At 46.5% G+C, this 21,774-nt stretch overlaps 1 protein-coding gene across 1 annotated transcript in view; it reads left to right on the top strand.

Moving 5' to 3' along the window:
- Window positions 1-21,774, top strand: part of LOC111159787 (anoctamin 2) — a 329,770-nt gene that overhangs the window by 65,228 nt on the left and 242,768 nt on the right. Inside the window, exons 4-6 of the mRNA XM_022522388.1 lie at window positions 9,829-9,980; window positions 12,528-12,582; window positions 15,080-15,131. Of these exons, the coding sequence (XP_022378096.1) occupies window positions 9,829-9,980; window positions 12,528-12,582; window positions 15,080-15,131 (259 nt within the window). The remainder of the gene's footprint in view (window positions 1-9,828; window positions 9,981-12,527; window positions 12,583-15,079; window positions 15,132-21,774) is intronic.

Raw genomic sequence — 21,774 nt, 5'->3', positions numbered from 1 at the left:
ATGCAGCCATGTTCTAGGCATGCGTAGGGGCCTGGTGAGACCGCACAGGCCTGGCCCACCTCACGCGACTCTGTTAGGAGATAAGCCTAATGTGGGGCTCAAAAACAGTGATGCTGAACATATGCAAATGTAGTGGGAAGTGAATTTGAATAGCTGTATGAAGTTGTTTTAAGACTCAGGGTTAAAAAAAAAATGGTGATAGAAATGGCGGCTTTGTTTTTTTAAAGCCTCGAGTTGTGTCTCTAAACTGGGGGAGCACCTGCCAGCCTGGGGCTGGCTGGGACTTGGACACCGAACCCAGTGCCGGAGGGCAGCGGGCAGGCTGACCACTGAATTTGCCATCCAAAGTGGGGCCTTGTGATTATGGCAGGACGTAGTACTAGATGCTGAGTATGCCAGGACTGTCCTGAGTGACTGGGCCTGGTGGGCACTCCTTGAGCTTGGCCATGGCTGTTCCTGAGGGTGTATGGGGAAGGGTGAGCAGGCAGGGAGAGGCAGAGAAGCAGGCAGGGACAGTCAGCTTCTGGCACCTGGGGATCATGGACGGAGGGCTCTTCTTACCCAGTTAGAACTGGGGTTGGTGACATGTTGACTCCTAATACCTCTTGAGATCCGATGGTTACATTTTCAGGAATTTTGCAGGCTGGTTATTAACACCACTGGTACCTTGAAGATGGCCACTGTGGACATTATTTAGACCATAGAAATCCGCCAATGGTACACATCAGCAACCTGAGCCCCCTCTTCCAGGTGGTTGCTAAGCATTTCTCAGGATGGCATGATGAAAGCCTGAGGGTGGGTACTGGGTGGAACAGCAGGGGCCACGGGTATGTCCCATGGCCAGGGCCTGGTCCAGCCTGCGGGTGTTCTGTGATTCCTGCTGTAGGCAGGAAGGGCTGTTGGTCAGACAGGGGCCAGGAATGACAATGTCTCTGTCAGGGACCAGAAAGGGATGCCATGTCTGCCACCTCTGGTACAGAAACTGATTGCCCACTACTCCCTACTTGCTCTCTCTGCTCTAGCCACACTGGCCTTCCTGCTGTTCCTCCAGAATGCCAAGCCCATTTCCACCTCAGGGCATCTCAGATTGCTCTTCCCTCTGCCCGGAACACTTTCTCTCACTACCCACAGAACTCTCTCACGTCTCTGGGGGCTGTACTCCTATGTCCCCTGCTTGGACAGGCCAGGCCCCCTGCCACTCTCCACCCTCTTCCATCATTTTTCCTTCCAAACACTTGGCGCTGCCCACCCCTGAATCACATGTTTGTGTCCTTGTTTGATTGTCTCCCCACTGTATGGGAAGCTCTGTGAAGGCAGGGATTTGGTTTTGTGGTACAGGCAGTGCCTGGAAGGGGCCTGGAAGAATGAAAGAAAGAACATTTCCCACAAACCACACGTAATCTACAGTGGCAGCGCTGCAGACTGATGCCAAGTGGGCGGTAAGGCCCACCTGACGGCATTTGGGAGGACTGCTGCCATGCCTTAAGGCTGTCTGTAGGGGTGGGGCTGGCAGCCCATGGACCATGGTGGACATCCCTGATCTGGGTTTTCAGCTGCTCCGTCAGTTGCTAAGAAACATTTGGGAAGAGTCTCACTGTACCTAGTTTGGGGCTGAGTTGTGTAGAGGGGTTCCTAGCCTTTTTGAAAGGCTACATTTTTTTCATTCATCCATCCATCCATCCATCTGTGTATCCATCCATCCATCCATCTGTCCATCCATCCATCCATCTGTCCATCCACACATCCATCTATCCATCCATCCACATGTCTGTCCGTCCGTGCGTCCATCTGTCCGTCCATCCATCCATCCATCCATCCATCCATCCATCTGTTTGTCCATCCACATATCTGTCCACCCATCCATCTGTCCATCCGTCCATCCATCCATCCATCCATCCACCTGTCCATCCATCCTTCCAGTGAATACCTGTTGAGTATCCCTAGGTATGAGACGACCCTGCTGAGGGTGGGTGAATCAGTGGTGTCCACAAGTGGTCCTGGCTCCATGTGGCCTTGGTGTGGTGAAGATTCAGAAGAGAGCTGTATGAGCTGGGAGGCACCCACAGAGGAAAAAGCAGGGTGGACAGAGGGACAGCCAGAGGAAACTAATTTAGGTGTGGGGTGCAGTGAGGGAAGCTGCCATTTGAGCTTAGACCCGAGGGCTGGGGTGGGGTTTGCCAGGTGGGGAGGGCATGTGAGAACCTTCCCGGGAGAGGGAAGCACATGTCTTCCAGTCCAGAGGTAAGAAAAGCCCGCCAGGTGTGGGGAAATGAGAGGAGGCCGGCATGCCAGTGTGCACGCAGCGGGAGGCGGGAGGCATGGCTCAGAAGGGCTTTGTCAGCCATGTAAGTAGCTTGGATTTTAGCCCATATTTTTAAGGTCACCAAACATCCATTCATGTGTAGAGGACATACCAAAACAGTAAAAAACCATAAAGGAATACAGAGGTAGACAACGGGAGCGTGCGTGTTTTGTAAGTGTATCACTTTCCACACTTAGTGGTGCTTCAGGCAGGACATGGACCTGTAGGCACAGGTGGGGATGGAGAGACTCGTTAATTCCTGTTGTCGGTGTCACACAGTGTCTCCCTGTGGGATCTAGGATGCCGCTGATCTTAGTGGCTCCTGGTGCCGTTCGCACTTTGGTGAGTAGCTTCACACTTACAGGCAAGGGTAAATGCTTACGTGGGGGACTCCTCAGGTCGGACGCGGAGTGCGCATGCATGCGTGTGTGTGTGTGTGCACATGTGAGCCTCTCTGCCCCAGGTACCAACAAGGGGCACGAGAAGAGGTGACAAATTCTGCGGCAGCTTCAGCTTCTCTTCCTCATAACTTTTGAGTCCAGGGGCTTCCACCCTCACGCAGCTGGTGGCCTGTGGTGCCAGGCTCCACGCTGGCATCTCAGCATGCCTATTCCTTTTGCAGTTAAATGTCGGTGAGTGGGTTGTGATGATAATCTCCATCCCAGCCCTACCTCTCAAGGTGAGCAGGCTGTCATAAATAACAACAGTTGGCCCCAATTATCCAGTGACCAGAGGAACAAAGGAAAGCATAGATTAAAAGTGGCAGATGGGGCACCTGGGTGGCTCAGTCGGTTAAGCATCTGCCTTCAGCTCAGGTCATGATCCCAGGGTCCTGGGACTGAGTCCCACATCGGGCTGCCTGTCAGCAGGAAGCCTGCTTCTCCCTCTCCCTCTTCTGCTGCTCCCTGTGCTTGTGCTCCCTCTCTCTTGCTATCTCTCTCTCTCTGTCAAATAAATAAATCAAATCTTAAAAAAAAAAGAGGTAGATAATTAGAAGTAATACCTTTTGAGTCATGGGGTGTAAGCAGACACACATGGCCACAGCTTTACGCCTGGTCTCTGCTCACCCCACTGACTTTTCCTGTTAGTTGTAAGGAAAGGTCTTCTTTGCTCACTACAGATAAGGGACTCATAAAAAAATCAAGATTATATTATTTATAGCTCATATTGTTAAATCTTCTTTGGGGTCATTGGACCTCTTCATGTTTGTACGACACTGGGCATGTTAGTGAAACTTTCTGTACCTTAGTTTCGTTATCTGTAAAATGGGGACAGTACTGTGTATCAATTCATGATAGATATCACCATAGCCTTGGTTCCTTGCATCCCAGGAGGGAACGTGATTCCAATGCAGGAAGGAAACAAATCAGCCCTCAGACCACAGTGTTGTGCCTCTCTGGAGGGGAGAGGCAGAGGGAGACGGGGGTGGGGGTGGGGGAAGGAGTAAGAAAAGAAGGAATCTCGGTAAACCTCTTAGACTGTGACAATGAGGCCAAAGTGAGCTTTTATGAGAACCACATTTGAGCCCTGGAATAAAAAATAAGAGCAACATACTTTAAAAATTATTTATGATTTTAAGCACATGAAAGGCATATCATGTACCCAGGGAGGGCATAATGGGGAACAGCTGGCTAACATGTGTCTCGCCATTTCTGAGGATGTTCATAATTCTCTGATGTCCAAGAATAACAGTAATAACGATGCTGCCTCTGAGAATATTCATGATGATAAAGAGGGCCAGGGTGCCTTTCCTAGATCCTGCTGGACCCAGGAGAAGAGCCAGACTGCTGGGTTTGGTGGGGACTGACAGGGAGTCCCAGCCTGCATCTGTGGGCGATCATGGAACCCTTCCAAGGATCAAAGGTTGAAGGAAAGAGCCTGGGTGGGGGAGTTAGGAAACCCGGTTTCAGGCCTGGTTCCACACTGATTCTGGCATTTCCTTGCCCCTCTGAGTCTCAGTTTTCCCATCTGTAAAATAGCAACGCTAACACTACTTGGCAAGCACACTTGCAGAGTTTTCGTGGAACCCAATGAAATCGTGCTCGTGGAAGTGCTGGACACTTCACAGAGCATTGTGTGTTGGAAGGGTCATCGCCCTCTTTGTGCTTCTCCAGCACTTGGCAGATCAACCACCGAGCTCAGCGCCTGGCATCTAGGAGATGCCTACAATGTTGAAACATAGAAACATCACGAGTGTTTCTTTTTCATTAAATGTTTAAAGCTGTAGAATGTCAGACTTGGACAATACTTTACAAGGCACTTAGTCCAGTTCTTTCTTTTATGATTTGTTAAGGGATCTGGAGCAGTGCACTGTCTAGGGCCTAATTATCCCGCACTGCTGCATTGACCTGAGTACTCTATCCAGTGCCCTGTGGATGATGAGAGTTTCCATTCTGCCTGATGGGAAGAGTGCTATTTTCAATCCTTTTAAATGGTTCTTTCTCCAGTCCCAGCTAGTCCCCTTGTATCCATGTGGCCAAATACCCACAGGGGACCTTCTGCAGACCTCTGGGGCTCCTTGGGAAGCTCTCTCTTCTGGGCTGCTCTGTCCTGTGACCTCCAGTGGCCTTGTCCTCCCCAGACTTACAGCTCTGTCACCTCAGCCCGAGGGGTTCGATGGGCTCTACTTGTCCCCCCTTCCTGCCCCAAGGCCGAGAACCTTTCTTAAGGTAGTGAGCTGGAGCCGTCCCGGAAGCCGTCTCACTTGTTTCCTATTTTCCAGGAACTTTGTTGCCTGATGGCCAGTATCCTGAAAACCATGCTCTTGGCCCACTGGGGCTGCTGTAATGAAATACCACAGACAGGGTGGCTTATAAATGAGGAATTTCTTTCTCACAGTCCTGGAGGCTGGAAGTCTGAGGCCAGGGTGCCAAGTGTGGTCGGGTGAGGGCCCACTTCTGGTTCATAGCCTGTCCTTCCTCGCTCTGTCTTCACATGGTGGAAAGGGGCTCCACTCTCATGACCGAGTCACCTCCCAAAGGCCTCACCTTCTAATACCATCACATTGGGCATTGAGGATTTCAAAATATGAATTTGGGGGGAACCCAGACATTCAGGGGGGCCACAGACATTCAGACCACAGCAACCATTAGTTCAAAGTGGCCAACTTTCCCAGAAGTTTTTCTGGGAAAATTAATGCTTAAGCCTAGAAGGTGAAGGAGAGGTAGGAGTTGTCCAGGTGAAAAGGAAGGGAAGAAGTTTCAGGAATAGGTACAGTGCATGCTCGGGCATGGAGGTAGGGAGCAGGTCCTTCGTCCTATAAGCTTAGTGTCCATGACATTGGGCCATGGGACCCACTTGTGTTTTATTGCAGATATGTGTCTGGTTCCATCCCTCACGAGTCCCTGAAGGCTAGGGAATCTCTTTCCAACATAAGTCAGTCAGACCTTTCAGCCTGGGCATGTTTGTGTGGGGTCTTGGTTAGGGCTATGGAGCAGATATTACCTTGATGTTTCTGGTGAGACTCGCCTTCTACACCTGTTATATTTTTCCTGGAGACCGATGATACTGCTTTCAGCGATCTGGAGTTCCCATCAAGAAGCAGTGAACATTTATTCTTGGCCTATGCCTCACCCCTCTAAAGACATACCATATGTACCTACTCCTCTTAGGTGTTCTTCCACGTGTGCTCTACCAGAGCAGCCACCAAGGTGAGGGTCAAGAGCTGCGTGAAGGTTCTCAGCTAACCTTCTGCTAGAACAAAGCCCTGAGACAGCTGCTGGATGATTAATCTATAGCAGTTGAATACAGGCATTCCTGACCTCTGCTGGGGCTGGGCTCCAAAATACATTTGTAGGTGGTGAGGACAGGAAGGGAGCCAGAGTCTTTGGGCTTCTGGCTTTATTCTCCAGTCTGGTTTATTTCTGTCAGGCCTATTACCTTATGGCTGTTCTATTCCCAGCTTGGGCTCCTTCTGCAGCAGCAACTGCCATCATCAATGCTGATTTCCCCCTGATTTATCATTCATTCATTGATTCATTCATTCAAAGATAGGCAGAAGTTTGTACAGTATCCTGCCTTCATGGAAATCATGGTTAAGTAGGGCAGCCACACATTAATCCAATAATCTCTTGAATAAATGTGGAATTATAATTGCAGTAAGTGCAGTGAAGGAGAGGCATTTGGGCCCATGAAATCCTGAGGGTGGGACTTGACCTTGTCTGGAAGTCAGAAGGGACTTGCCCTAGGAAGTGACGATTGAGGGAGGCATCAAGTGTGAACAGAGTTGGGGTGGGAGCAGGGTGGAGATGAAGAGTGTTGAGCGCTCAGCATGTTGGGAAAACTTCAAGAGGGCCAGCGGCTGCGTGCACTGAGCAGGGACTGTGGGGGCTGGGAAACATGGAGACTCTTACAGGGTCTGTAGGAAGACCTTTGTGTGAAGACATGGGCTGTGTTAAGAACTTTGCCCTTTATCGTTAGAACAATGTAAATGTTGAAGGCTTTTTTAACAGGAAAGTGATATGATCAGATTCTTGCTTCAGAAACATCACTCTGGCTCCAATGTGGAGAGTGAATTAGAGGTGGACAAGAGTAAGGTTGCAAGGTAAAATATGGGATGCCTAGTTAAACTGAAATGTCAGATAAACAATGAATACAGTGAATACTTTTTTAGTCTAAATGTGGCCCAAATACTGCATGGGACTGTACTTACACTAAAAAATGGTTCACTGTTTATCTGAAATTCAAGTTTAACTGGACATCTTAGAATTTTTATTTGGTAAATTTGGTAGCTCTAGGCAGAAGATGTGGGGAGACCAGTAATTGTAGTAGTTGAAGGCTTCCCAGACTAGGAGAGCAGAGGTGGACATGCAGAGAAGTGGACAAAGAAGAAGTACCATAGTGGGTCCAAGTCTGTCATCCCAAAGCATCTGGAAGACAGAGTCCATCAGCTTCCCTCCCGTTATGAAACTCCCATTTCCACGCATATGCCATTGAAAGACACATGGTGATGGGTATAATGAGCACAGTGCAGTCTCAGTGTAGGGCGCGTGCCTGGTCAGCACCTGCCTTCGGAGGTGACCTGTGAGATGTGTGCTGGGAACGCGTGAGCGGGTCGTCTTTCTGTCTTCCTATCCCTTTAGGCCCAAGGATTCCCGAGGGGTGACCACTTTACATTACAGTGACCAGTGTGCATGAAGGAGAGATTTGGCAGGACGGTCAAGATCTTAATGACAAGAGAGGCATTACTGTAAGTAGCACACTGTTTTTCCCCCATGATAACTCATGGTTTAGCAAATGAAGCAGTAGCATAGGGCAGTCAAGAACACAGACTTTGCCAGGAGCTTCCAGTGTTCCAGAGGTTACTAGCTGGTTTACACTCTCTGCGTGCTGCAAAGAAACTGGGCCATTTAAACCCCTCTTCAGTGCAGCTTAAACTTTTCTACCTTTTTGTTTGCCTAGAACGTCTTTTCCTGCATCTCTGCCAGTCTCATTCAAACTATTTATCAGGTAATGTTAATAGGAGTGTGATCAAACAAGATAAAGCATGTATAGAAAATAAAATAAATGCCCGTCACTAGGGAAATGACTAAACCAATTAGCATTCACATGTGCTGTGCAGTATTACACATTCGTTAAGGTAGTTGTATGTGAACTGACCTGGAAAGATAATATATCTGTGATGTATTGCTAAGTGAAACAGGCAAATGGTCGGACAGTGTGTGAAATATGATCATAGTTGTGTTTAGAAAGGAATGTGTATGGAAAGGGGGAGGAAACATACTTCAAATTGTTAATAGAGATTTCCTCTGGAAAGGAGGGTGGGATTGCGTTGGGAGTAAAAGGGAAATGCTCACACTTTGTTAATACCCTTTTATGGTTTGGGTTTGTTTGTTTACTAGACTGGCATTAATTTTGTAGTTGAAATAAAATTAAAATGCATCAACATTTTGTTAGTGTAAATAAACCACGGTTATGTTTCAGCTGTTAGATTGGGGACGTTCTTCCCCTCCCCCAACTTACCGTTTTATTAGAGAACAAAATGGGAACAAAGGAAAGTTACCTTTCTGTAAAGCCCAACAGAAATGCTGCTCCCGGATGAAACATTTTTCTGATTTGTCAACTGGATGTCCTGTCCCCTTTTTTTGAACTCCTAAATGCTTTGTGTGACTTTTGTAGCATTTACCTTGATCTTGGATTTCATCCCTGTTTTACTGCCTCTCTAGATTTAAGCCACTGGAGGGATATGGTGGTAGAGAAGAAAATCGGCTCTCAAGCTAGAAGATCTGGCTGTTACTCTTGTTCTGGTCTCCTTTTACAGCATGACAAGTTAGCCCACACTTAGTAGCTGAAAACACAGTCACTTTTTTATTTCTCATGCATTTTTGGTCAGGAACTTGAGCAGAGCTGGGTCGGGGGATTCTTTTGCTCCATGGGGTAGCGAGTTGGATCACTTAGTAGAATTTAGCTGGACAGGAGGGTCCAAGAAGATGTCCTTCCTAGGCCTAATGCATGGCTGGGGAGTTGAAAGGCTGGGCTCAGCCTAGGTCCTTTGTCTTTCTGATGACTCTTACCTCTGCATGGACTTCCTCCTAGAGGCGCCGGGCTTCCAGAGACCAAAGCAGACCAAAGCAGGGCTGCCCATCTTCTGAAAGGATGCAGCTGGCATAGTGTCCCTTCTGCTGTGCTGGTTAAGCAGTGACAGAACCCACTCAGATTGAAGGGGGTGGGAACAGTGCAGCACCTCTTAAGAGGAAAATTTGTATGTAAAGTTTGTGGCCATCTTTGATCCATCACAGCTGTGGCATGAGAAGTACAACCTCCATGTCTCAGTGACTGCATCTGTAAACCAGGAAGGCCAAGGGCTGCAGTGTCTGCAGAAGCACCCTATGCATTATAAGGAGCTCTATGTACTAGAGATACCAATAATTATCTCAGTACTAACTCTATGCTTGATTTAAGGTAGGTGCTTGTTAGGTTTCATACGTTGAGGGCAGACTCATATATCAGATATTTCCTAAGAGAAACACACAAAAGCAGGGGTGTGGGTGATGACACAGGGGCACGGCCTAGCTGTGGAGGTCAGACTTCAGTTTGGTTGACATGAGTTAGATCCGTGCTGTCACTCAGTTACTATCTGTGTGACCTTCCTTGACGCCATCATACCTTTCTGAGCCTTCATTTACTCATCATAGTGCGAGAGTAGTAGTATTCGCTTAGCTGGGTTGCTATGCGCATTGAAGGTAATTTGTGTAGAGCACTTAGTATGGCGACTCACATAGTAGGTCTTCTGTGTAATGATGTGTGTAATGTAGTCATGGAGCGAATTTGGCCTCCTCACTGGTTTCTCTGTCCTGGTTACCTCCGTTCACACCAATGACTGAGAGGGGGTCCAGTGCCCACACTCTTATGAAAAGCCATGGTGGGGAGGGGCTAGAAGGGCTCTGCTGGCTTCTGCCAGTCTCCTCCTCTTTCCAGAGTGTCCCCCACTGGGGGTTCAGTACCCTGTGAGCTGTGGTTGTGAGTGAATCACTCTGGTCTCCGTTGGATGTGGCCTCCTTTTTAGGCCTGTGGTTTGCCTTCCCTAGATGTACGAGATCAAATCAGAAGGCAGCATTGCAAAGAAGTTCAACGAACTTTTGCAGAAGCTGAGCTCACCCCTGAAGCCCAGAGTTCCGGAGCACAGTAACAACAAGATGAAAAACCTCTCCTACCCGTTCTCCAGGGAGAAAATGTACCTGTGAGTATGGATGCTGTGGGGGTAGAGATGTGGGCAGGGAAGGGGAGGGAAATTAAACAGCACTCCATGCCCTGGGCTCCCACAGTGAGTGCCCTAGTGCCTGGGAGATCGGGGAGGGGGTATGCTCTCATGGCTAAGTGTTCCCTGGATCTGCTTCCCGAATCCCCTTCCCTAAGTGAGACTACCCCAACGGCGCCCCCATGTTTGTCCAGTGGTTTGTGGGGACACTTTCCATTTCAGTCCTTTGGCATGATGGATGGTGAATCGTGGAGTACACAGCCATAAACCTAGGGACTCTGTGAGAAAATGGTCGAATACCAGTTTCCCTTCTGTGGGGAAACTGTTCTGCCCAGTTCCTAGTCAACAGGGTTTCACCGTATTGTAATCAACCAGAGAAAAGGAGGATAAAGCTTCGGGAGTTCTGTGTCCCCAGCTGCCTCCTCATGTACTCACCTCAGTTGCCAACAGTAAGTCCAAGTTGTTCCCTGTGCCTCTGACTGGCCGGCTGTAGTCCAGAGCTTTCCATGACCTCCCCTTTGGGTTTGATTAATTTGCTAGAGAAGCTCTCAGATTTCAGAAAACTGGGTTTGCTCACTAGATTCCTGATTTGTTACAAAGGATACAAAGCAACAGCCAGGTGAAGAGATGCAGAAAGGGAGGTTCTGAAAGAAGGTGCTTGTGTCCTGTGGAGCTTGGGGCCCAACATGGTGGCACATGCAAGTGTTCTGGTTCCCCAGCCTGGAAGCTCTCCAGATCCTTTCCTTTCAGATTATTTTTTTAAGGATTTTATTTATTTACTTGAGAGAGAACAAGTGAGCGAGAGAGAGAGATAGAGAGGACAAGCAGAGGGAATGGCAGGGGGAGAGGGAGAAGCAGACTCCCTGCTGAGCAGGGAGCCTGATGTAGGAATCAATCCCAGGACACTGGGATCATGACTTGATCCGAAGGGAGGTGCTTAACCTACTGAGACACCCAGGCGTCCCTCCTTTCAGGTTTTTACAGAGGCTTCGTTAAGTAGGTTTGATTGATTAAATCATGGGCCATTGGAGATGGATTCAACCTCCAGCCCCGTCCTCTTCCTAGAAATCAGGCATGGGACTGAAAGTTCCAACCTTCTAGTCACTGCTGGTTTCCCTGGTAACCAGCTGCTCCCCTCTCCATTTTAGGAGATTTCCAAAAGTCACCTCATTGACATAAGCCCAGCTGTGGGGGAAGGGTGCTTGTTATGCATAACAAGACACCCATCTCACCTTTGTGGATCTGACAGGAGCCACAAAAGATGCTCCCATTGCTCTTGTTGCTCAGGAAATTCCAAGGGTTTGGGGAGCTGTGAGTCAGGGGCCCCGGATGAAGACCAAAAGATGTATTTATTATAAGTCACAATATCACCTCTCCTCATGAGGTGGCCATTCAGATAGAACTGTCTGTCTCTTAGAGAGAACCAAGACCTGGGGGCTGTTCGAGGTCAGACAGCATGAAGTGGCTGAACTGGAACTAGCATGTTGACGCCCTGGCCTGCTGGTTTTTTTGTTTTTTTTTTTTTTTTTTTTTTTTTTTTTTTTGTTGCTCTGTGCTTCTCCCTTGCTTCCCCTTCCATGGGCCTGCCTTCATGTCCACGGTGGCATCTGGGCTGCCTTCTCCCATGCATCTCCTGTTCTTTCAGTGCCTGGGCCCCTTTAAACCCAATTCCTAAACACCTCCATCTGGAAGAACCTTCTGTTCTTCCTACCCCAAAGATGCTCTCCATCCTCTGAGTTTTCCTAGCAGTGGTCTACTTACCACCATGTTCTTTTCTTCACCTGTTGCTAGGAGACACCCCTCAACCTGACTGGGCTCCAGGGGTGGGGGCTGGGAGCATGATCTGGGCACCTGGGCGCCCAGTGCCTGGAGCACACTCAGCTCTAGGCAGGTGTTCCCTTTAGTGGAAGGTCATAATTTAGAGTTTAGAACTGACACATATCTTGCATAGTTAGGAGTTTGGTAGCTAATTGATTTGACAATGGTGACAACATTAAATGAAAGTTTGAAAAATAAAGAGTTACCATCCCAGCATGTGGAAACTACACTCTTTGGTGGTTGTTATATTTTTTACTATCTTTGTTTGTACATTGGAATCCTTTCTACATACTTTTATGTTTAAAACTTCTCGTAGTATAGTACTTTCCGTCACAGTCTAAAATTTCCTATTTATGAATTTCCCCTAATTATAATTTTCAGTGACTGCATGATTGTCCATCCTATAGATCATAGAATTACATTTTATGTCCATAATCCTTATTATAAGTAACCTCATAAGGAACATTTTTACGCATGGGACTTTTTTCTTCTATTGAACTTGTATTTCCTAGGATTCATTTCTATGATAAGCTCTCAGAATTACTGGGGCAAGAAGAATGATGAACACTATGCATGAGCATGTGCAAGTATGTGTGTCTTACACATCTTGTTGTGCTGCCTTCCAAAGGTTTGCTCTGGGCCTGAAATGACAGTGATCTTAGGACCAGGGTCATGAAATGAGTTGACCTTCTGTTTTCTTGGTGTCTCCAGGTACAACGTCCAGGACAAGGACACCTTCTTTGATAATGCCACCCGTAGCCGCATTGTAAGTACACAGGTCACCCAGGGGTGGCGGGCTGTGGAAGTGACGGGAAGGCTGAGTACCCAGTGTGGCTGGCATTCCCCTGCTCTCCCTGCTACCTTCCCTTGTCATTTGCTTGGGGTTGCCTAGCAACTGAGAGGCCTGTCCCAGATCTTCCCAGTCTTCCTTGTGAAAGGCACAGCAGACAATTGCCCTTACCCACAGGTTGAGAGAAGTGCCTTCTCTTTAAGATTCTCCACCTAAGCCTGTCTTGGAATCATAAAAAGAGGAAATGTTACAGCTGGTAGGAACTTTCAGCTATCAGGTGATTCCCCGCCCCTCTTGCTTTACAGCTGGGGAAACTGAGGCTCTAAGAAGCAATGGATTAAAAAAAAAATTTATACCAATCATTGGTATCTGATTGAGGACCATTGCTGGGCTACCGTGTTTCTTTGCCTCTCAGAGGAGTCTTATGCATTTATATTGTAGGGAATGCTGGAACTAGCTGGTTTGTCCAAGAATAAAATTAATCACCAGCCCATTCAGTGGAAAGGCAAGATTCATGCCTGTAGCTGTTCTTCTACTTTTTTTTTTTTTTGCCTTTTGAAATCAAGTTTTTGAATTCTGCAGGATGATTGCTTCTAATGAAAACCTGTGTATGGCCTGTGCCCTGGTGGCCCCTGTTCAAGCTGTGGCCTCTCTCCATTCACTGATCCATTTATTCTCTCTCTGCCTAGAGAGCATTCAGCCTAAGGACAGAGGAGGAAAAGGGGGCCCGAAGAATGTTGCACACTTCTTCATGCCACAGTGGGAACCTGGCAGTGTGTTCCCATTGATTCCTAGGGAAACACTTAAGTTTCCACAGAGGAGGAGTGAGGGTTCGATTTCTAGAAGGACTTCCAAGTCAGTAAGGTGATAAGGATTAAGAAAGGACAGGTGGTTAGAGGAAGCTACGGAACATTTCCGAGGCACACTGAAAACATGGCCTCGACTCTTTGCTTGCAGGTTAGGCAAGGAAACACCGCAGGTCCCTTCGGGTTGTGCTTTAGGAAGGTTTAAAATGGGCACATGATTTCTTTTATCATCCTATGGAAAAAGGCATAAACTTCCCATTTTCTTGGTTGATGCTATTATAAGCCATTTAAATCTCTCTGTGGCTTGGGTCTCATGTCTGCGGGGGAGTTATAGGGTGTTGTGGAGTTTACCAAATAATTACAGAGTACTTATAAAATAGTACAATGCCATATAAATGCTGTTCCTAATTATTATTGCTGTTGAATTACTGCACAGTATTACAAGTGAATTAAATATTCTGGGCCCCATACTGCTGGAAGTTATTTATTTCCCACTCCCTCTAGGTCTGTGGCTAGAAGATGGGAGTGTGAATGATGATGGAGGAACACACTTCTCTCATTCAGCTCTCGTTCTAGAAGCTTCTCTCTTTCTCTAGTCCACCCCACATGGTTAAGAAGGGGGAGAAAAGACCCTTCGACTTTTGTCTTGGGGTGTACTCTGCCCTGGACTTCTGTCTGAGGACTGTGTTCATATCTATAAATGTCATCCCGAGCCCCTTCCCTGTGGGTTCCTAAGCACCCCAGCCATTTGTTCCAGAGCAGACTGCCTTGCTTGGCACCTCATCATAGCCTGGCTCAGGCTTGGGACCCATTGGAGTACACCAGTGGGCCAACAGGTTTACCTGGGTCCCAGTTGCCTCTGCAGGGAGGACTCAGCAGCCCTCCCTCCCAGGTGACAGACAGTCCCCTGCAAGCCCCATGTTCAGGGCTTTGTTCAGCTGGTTTAGGCATGCCATAGCCATTGAGCTGGTGGCCTCCCCTGTGCCCCAGAAGTGCTCTGAGCCGTGGAGTCTTGAGGAAGTGTCTGACTGGAGAGACGAGATAAAGACTCGGAGAAAAACCAGAGAAATAATAGTAACAATGTGCAAGATGTAGGTGGTCCTTTTTTAGTTTACAAAGTAGGTTCAAGGTTTCTTGAAGCAGCTCTGTGAGTCAGCTCCGTTACAGAGAAGGTCTTGGACCGTCAGGGTCCACAGACAGCTCGCTCAGGACTCCTTGGCTAGAAGCCAGCCACTGGAACTGGATTTGGTGGCCTCCTTGTCCTGTGCTTTCCCCAGCGTGGCAGGAATCAGGGCTGGTGGAGAAGACCGTCTCTTCTTCCCCTTCCCCGACAGTCTGGCCCAGGCACTTCCTCCCTGGCCCTCCAGAGGCATGTGGGTCTGGGCTCCCTGCTGTGTTTTCTTTACCTCCTGTAACTGCAGTCAATTTATAGCCTTTCTTTATTTTTTTCAGGGTGGGGCGAAGTGGGGAGTGTGTGTGAGGGGCTTAGATTCTTTGTTTCCTCAAAGCACTCAAGTCTGAATGGGTTTGACAGGCCAGGCACGAGCTTGGCACATGCTTGGCTTCCCCCTCCCTGGAAGTGGGTCCAGCTGCCTGGTCCACCGCCCAACCTCGTGTGGTGACACGCATGGTCATGGCGCTCACAGCCCTGCTGTTGTCCGTCTTAGGTGCACGAGATCCTAAAGCGCACAGCCTGTTCTCGAGCCAACAACACGATGGGTAAGGACCCCCTCCCCTGCCCCTGGGCTGGTGGTGGTGATGGGCTGCCCAGGGGGCCAGAGCTGTCCTTTCAGTGGCTCCCTGTGGGGGGCGGTGTTGGGCAGCAAAGAACAAAACAAACAACCGGCCCCCACAGAGGAGGGGAGGCTGCTTCGCTTAGGGCCAGAAGTCCTGCTTGCTCTCCGGGAGCAGCAGTGCCTCATTTCTTGGGGGCACGGTTCTCTTCGGGTTGTGGTAACTTCTCTCAGACCTTTATCCCTGTCTCCACAGTCTCTGAAAGTTTTTCATACTCACCCAAACATGGCAGGTGTTACTTACTTATTTCGTTTTTAAGAAGTGAGGCAGGGGCGCCTAGGTGGCTCAGTCAGTTAAGCGTCTGCCTACGGCTCTGGTCATGATCCCAGGGTCCTGGGTCAAGTTCCCTGGGAGCCTGCTTCTCCCTCTCCCTCTGTCTGCCACTCCCCCTGGTTGTGCCCCTCCCCTCTCTGTGAGATAAATAAATTAAAAAAAAAATAAGGCATATCAGAGGCCAGTTAGTGCAGCCTCCTCCTTTATGTGTGAAAGAAGTGGCCTCCCACAGGGTGAGTGACTTGTCCAAGGCCACACGTTTGTCGGAATGTGTGGCTCCTGAGTTCAGCATTCTGGTCACCAGAATGTGGCTGTTTCTGTTCCCTTGGTGGTTTGTTTTTGAAATTTGAGGATATTAGTCTTTGCAGCAGGAATGTCAGCATTTGGGGGCCTAGAGGGCAGGCCGACTGATGTTGGCAGACTTTGCAGAAGACACACATAATGGCTGAGGTAAACATGGGAGCTTTTAAGCACAAGTGCGTGGCTTTTCCACAGGAATCACTCTGCAGGCCTAGCGCTTTCTAACGGTGTTACCATCACTCAGAATGGCTTTTGAAACCTTTGAGAGAAAGTCCTTTGGAATACGTTCTGGGGTGCCAAATCTTTGGTTCTTGAGGCAGCTTTGAGTTACAGAGTCCAAAAGTCATTGAGAGGCAAATCTAATGAATTATGTAGTCACTAAAGCCAAAGAATAATACCACTGCTAATGATAATAATGGCTAATATTGGAGAGTTTGAGTGGGGGGACTCATAAGATGCCTCACTACCAAGAGAATGGTACTGAAGAAGGAACCAGAATGGGTTTTATGTAGTGACAGGGCTTTTAGTGTAGCACAGAACTTCTCAAGGGGGCGCTATATGTATGACTGTTTGCTTTGACGTATTCATCTTGCTACTGAATTACAGGTAACACTCCAATTTTTAAAAGTCAGGTCTTCTGTGTGATGTTATTTGTCTGGACCACGGTGCTGATGAGACCAGGACATGAATGAGGGAGGTAACTAATTAGCCCAGCTCGATTCCATGGAACAGAGTGGAGCCCTTCCTTGGAGCAGCCATTTGTCCTTGGTTACAAGGACAACCAGAGGAATCAAGTGATCTTAGAGTATATTTTGTATTTTCTCATGGCTTCTATCAGAATTCTTGAATTTGTCTCACTTCTTGGCCAGTTCACTCCTCAGTTCCATTAATCTGCCTTTTATCCTGCATACCACCCCCAACTGGACCAAATCTGCTCCCTCAGATATCATATGTGACCTCCTACTTCCCACAGCTCATGGCCTTTTCCTTAGTCTTCATCTTTCTTAGCCTTTTACATCTTTCCAAACCTTCTGTACCATCCCCCGTCTTCTGAGAGTTCATATCCAGGAAGGTGCTACTGCTGTGCTAATCTGCTACCGTTCTGTTTCTGCCTCCTGGACCACACTTTCTTTGGTTCTTCTTCCTTCTTCTAGATTCTTCCTTCTTCCAGATTTTAGATGTTTTCTTCTCCATATTCCCATGGCCTCCTTACTTTCTGTCTATACAGATGACTAGCAACCATGTATTTCCCTTTTCTTTTAATTAAGATTTATATATTTATTTGAAAGAGAGAGCATGAGAGAAAGTGCATTTGGCAGGGAGGGGGGAAGGAAGGGAGAGAATCTCAGTCAGACTCTCTGCTGAGCACAGAGCATCCTGCGGGATAGACCCCATGGCCCTGAGATCATGACCGGAGCCGAAAATAAGAGTCAAACTCTTAACTGACTGAGCCACCCAGGCACCTCTGGCAACCATGTATTTCTATTTTGCCCTTTTCTCACCAGTTCCAGCCCAACATTTCCAGCTGTCAGATGGATATCTCCACTGAGATGTTCAACAGAACCTTAAAATCAATATAACAAATGTCCATTTCTATTGGATTCCCTCTCTCTCCCATTTCTCTTCCCGTTGACCTGACCACCACCATCTTCTCTGTTTATACTCACACAGTTCCCTTCACCTGAATGTCCTTCCTCCATCTCCCCCATGTCCCTCCCCAGACCAGACATGGCTGTCTCACAGGTTCTCCCAATGCCCTCTCCTTGGCACTCCCACCAAACTCATTGTCTTTCTTGCTAATTGCTATGTGCATGGCTTAGACTCCCAAACAGTCCTTGAGGTGTGCCTGGATCATCTTCGATGCCCCAGTGCAGCTAGTGTCTGCCTTGCACATTCTACTCTGTCAGTTTAGTAAGTTAATTAAACATGCCTCGCTGGTAATTGTGTCCGTGGACAAATGGCTCAACTTCTCTGCAACTCAGTTTTCTTTGATGTCAAGTGGGGATAATAGCACTATCTTGCAGAGTTTTTGAGAAGATTAAGTACAGAACTGTTTTTTTTAATAAACTGGAAAATCCTGAAAAACTGAAGTTTATTTTGAGACGGTCTCTGGGTTGTTGGAAGGCCATTAGGGACCCTCTGCTTTAACACTGAAAGTTTTGTGTTTTTTTTTCCTTTAAAGATCTGAGTTTTTTGTTGATGTCTCAAATCAAACATCTTAAGGATTTGTTGCTGTTGAGTAGCTTTCCAAAATTTCTTCCTTTTTTGACATCCAGAAAATATTTATTGAGCATCTTCTAGGTATCAAATGATATTATAGAAATGGAGATGCTAAGATGAATTTGACCTAATTTCTAGCCTTGAGGGGCTCTTAGTCTTGCCATGCAGACAGACATGTAAATAAATAATTATGAGATAATCTGCTAGGTACAACTATGGAGAGATGTCCAGAGTGCAGAGGGAACACAGAAGTGGAAGCAATTACTTCTGTGCTTATGTCTGAGTATCAAGATAAATGATCTAATATTCACTTTGTAGCTCAGGGGAAAGTTGGGATGTCAGTAATTCTACAAATGGGGACAGAGAGGACACATGATTTGTCCAGGGTCACATACTGAATCAATATCAGAATTGGGTCTACAGCTTGGGTTTCTTTGCTCCAAATCCCATTTCCATTCCCTTTGTGATGCTGTGAACCGGGGGTGGAATTAGGTTGAGTCTTTAAAGTCTGTTACTATAGAAGCAATAGTTATCCGGCCACCAATTTATAGGAGCTTGAATTAGAAGGGAGAGCCTACCTTTTGTGGACATATATTGAACCTGAGAGCATAAACACCAAGGTAGGATCTTGGCAGGGACCTTGGCAGAGAAACATGGAGAAGTGAGTTCAAGTTCTATCTCCATTTAATTCAGTTAGGTTTTAGTAGGCTCTGGGGTGTCCATTAGCCTCAGTTTTCCTGCACTTATAAAATGATGAGTAAAATGAAGGAAAACTGAGGCTAACACATCATAAAGCCTCTTCCTTAGTACCATTCTAATGTAAGTTAAACCTGAAGTACGCAACTCACTGTACAATACATTTTAAAATTCCCTTGTTGATTTCTGTGCTTTATGCATGGGAACGATGTAAACAAGTGATGAATAATTTTTTTTTTTCTCTAGATTCTCAGAATTATCTGACAACAGACTCGATATCTCATGCAGATCCTCTGAAAGAACCTCAACCCCAATGTAAACAAAAAAATACAGATTTCCTGTTGGGGGGACAACCCAGCTCCCATCCATGTACCCTAAACTTCAGTGAACTCTGGTTCTTCATTTCGCAAGCCAGAAACAATAACAGAGTATTGTTGGGTTGATCTTGTGAACATGTCTGAAATGGGTACAGTTTGACTGTTTACAGCCATTAACCTATTCTACGTCAACTGCATTTTGTTTTTTACCTGAATTTACTATCCCAGCCACTAAGAGGTCTTCTTAGCCCCAGTTCTGTCCATTTTTAACCCATGCCATAACATACAGCCTGTATGAGCTTTTTAAAATGCAAATCTGATCATTTCACTGGTCTGCTTGAAATGGTAAAATAGATCCACATTTCACTTAGATAAAATCCAAACTCTTTAATAGTTACATATTGTTATGGACTTGATGTTTGTGCCCCCCCCCCCACAGATCCACTCACTGAAGCCCTAAATCCCACCGATAGTGTGTTAGTTCAACAGTAGCTGCCAGTGGGTTTGTAACCATTACTGGGTTTGTAACAAGGGACATATGACTGAAATTCTCTGATTCCCAGTGGAAGAGAGCCCTGAGGCTGATTTTTAAGTTGTTTGTCTTCTGTCTAGGAAAGTCAAGCTCCCTCTAAAATCTTTGGCCAATGTACCATCTTACTTAGAAGATCAGAAAAACTAAGGAATGTAATGACACGCAGAGGCCTCAAGATAACATGGTCCTTTGAGCCATGGGGTAAATTTTGATTTTATTGCCCTTCTCTCTGTTTTTATAGAGAAACACAAATGGCTAGAATTGAGTTGGATTCCTCCAGAGGATTGTTGCCTCATAAAAAAGAAGAGAAAAAGGGAGAACAGTGCTTGGCATTGTTTTCTAAGGTATTTTTGTTGATTCTTTAGCCCGGGAATTACCTTTAATATGGTCATTATAGCGGCCAGATTACAAAGCTTTATTCTCTTTGCCAGTGTACCAAGTTACGAAGGGAATTAGAAGATAGTGAAAATAAAGAAAGATTAGAATCGAAGATGGAAAATATACGAAAGATAATGATAATTTGGAAATACTTCCATTTATTCGGTATTATCACTTTTTTTTTTCATTGTGGAAACTACATATATTTGAGTGCCTACTTTTGCGAAGCATGAGGCTGTATGCAAGTCGCATGTGTGGAATTATTTATATTCCCGTCTTGTTCCACAAAATTTCTGAGGCGGCTTACAAGAAAAACAATAAAACAGCATAATATAAATAAATTAAGAAATAAGAACCAGGAAAAACACAAATTAAAATAGAATGCCAAAACTAGGGGAAAAAAATAGAATACAGATATTCAAACCACAAGTCCCTGTAGTTCCTGCAGTTGGGCTGCAAATTTGACCTTGAACCAAAGTGAAAGGGGAATATGGGTTAGTGGTTTAGTTCTTGAGGTCCTCAGCGACGTCTTTTTATACAGAAAATTTTCTGAAATCTCTTGTACTATTACCTGCTTTCTTATATAGGATAGATCAAGGTACCTTCTCTGTATAGATGCATATGTAACCTTTTTTTGGATGATTCAGGATCATCATTAAGAATACAAGTTTTTAAAATGTTTCCTTAATAATCATCCAAGTATTGTTAGGGTTGTTTGCTCTGCACTCTCTGATATCTTGAATTTCTGACTCTGATAACCTCTGTCTCTGAATTCTGCTCTTTCTGTTTTGCTTTTGCTGTCAGGGAGACAGAAGAACAAACTTGTGAGAATCTGGGGTAAAGAGAGAGAGAGAAAGCAAATGCACTAAGGGAGGGTCTGTGGGATTCTGCTGTGGTGAGGGTCCGCAACATTAGGGAATGGGTTTTTTGAGATCTACGTACTTTTTCTTTCTTCTGGGCTCTCTGTAGTGAGAACTGAGATAAGCAGATAAGAGATCTCTGAACACATAAGGTATGACTATAACCAGAACTATAAGGACCCATTGTACAAGTACGCTTCTACACTCACTTCTTGTGTGATCCTTGAAACCACCACACAGAATAGGGTCAGCAGAGGTTAGCCAATTTCAGGGCGGAGAGATGAACAGGCTGCCTAAGATCAGAAATTTAGAGCCAGATTTAAACCCCAGATATCCTGGCTCTTTAAATTAATTAATAAAATAAAATAAATTAATAAATGGATGAGGCTTTTGGGGAAAGACTTCCCAGAGAGGTGGAAGCTGAGGTCTTCCTGGTATAACATCCATTCATTTATTCAGTGGGTATTTACTGAGCACCTACTATGTGTCCTTCCTGTTCTAGAACTAAGGGATAGAGTAGTGAATCAGCTAGACACAACACACAGCAATCCCTGCTCTTGTGGGGCTACATTAGCATTTGAGAAGAGGTAATAAGGCGCTACGTGGCTGTGCGGTCAGAGAGACACATACAAGGAGAGCAAATAAGACAGAAGACATGATGGGAGCCACTCCAGAGAATCACGGTCCCAACGGGAACAAATGACATGATCAAAGTAGGATAATTTAAGGTGGGAATATTGCGACACCATTTCCAAAGGTGGGGACAGGGAGTTGGGAATGCCTGGAATGAGCAGCAGTAAAGCTCTTCCTAGCTGTAGATCCGTGAGGCGAGAGAGAGGTTACTGGAACATGGATGGACAGAGCAGAGTAGCGGAGACCCATGGAAAGAAGCTGTTCAAGGAGGAGGTCAGAGGGTCCCATCTCCCTCTGACCTGCCAAACCCAGTAGAAAGCCAGAGAGCAAGGGAGCCCATTCATGTCAGATAGAGAAGG

The sequence above is a fragment of the Enhydra lutris genome, unplaced genomic scaffold (assembly GCF_002288905.1).
Source record: "Enhydra lutris kenyoni isolate GAN:26980312 unplaced genomic scaffold, ASM228890v2 scaffoldscaffold69, whole genome shotgun sequence".
Lineage (NCBI taxonomy): Eukaryota > Metazoa > Chordata > Mammalia > Carnivora > Mustelidae > Enhydra > Enhydra lutris.
This window is presented reverse-complemented; position numbering and strand designations above follow the sequence as displayed.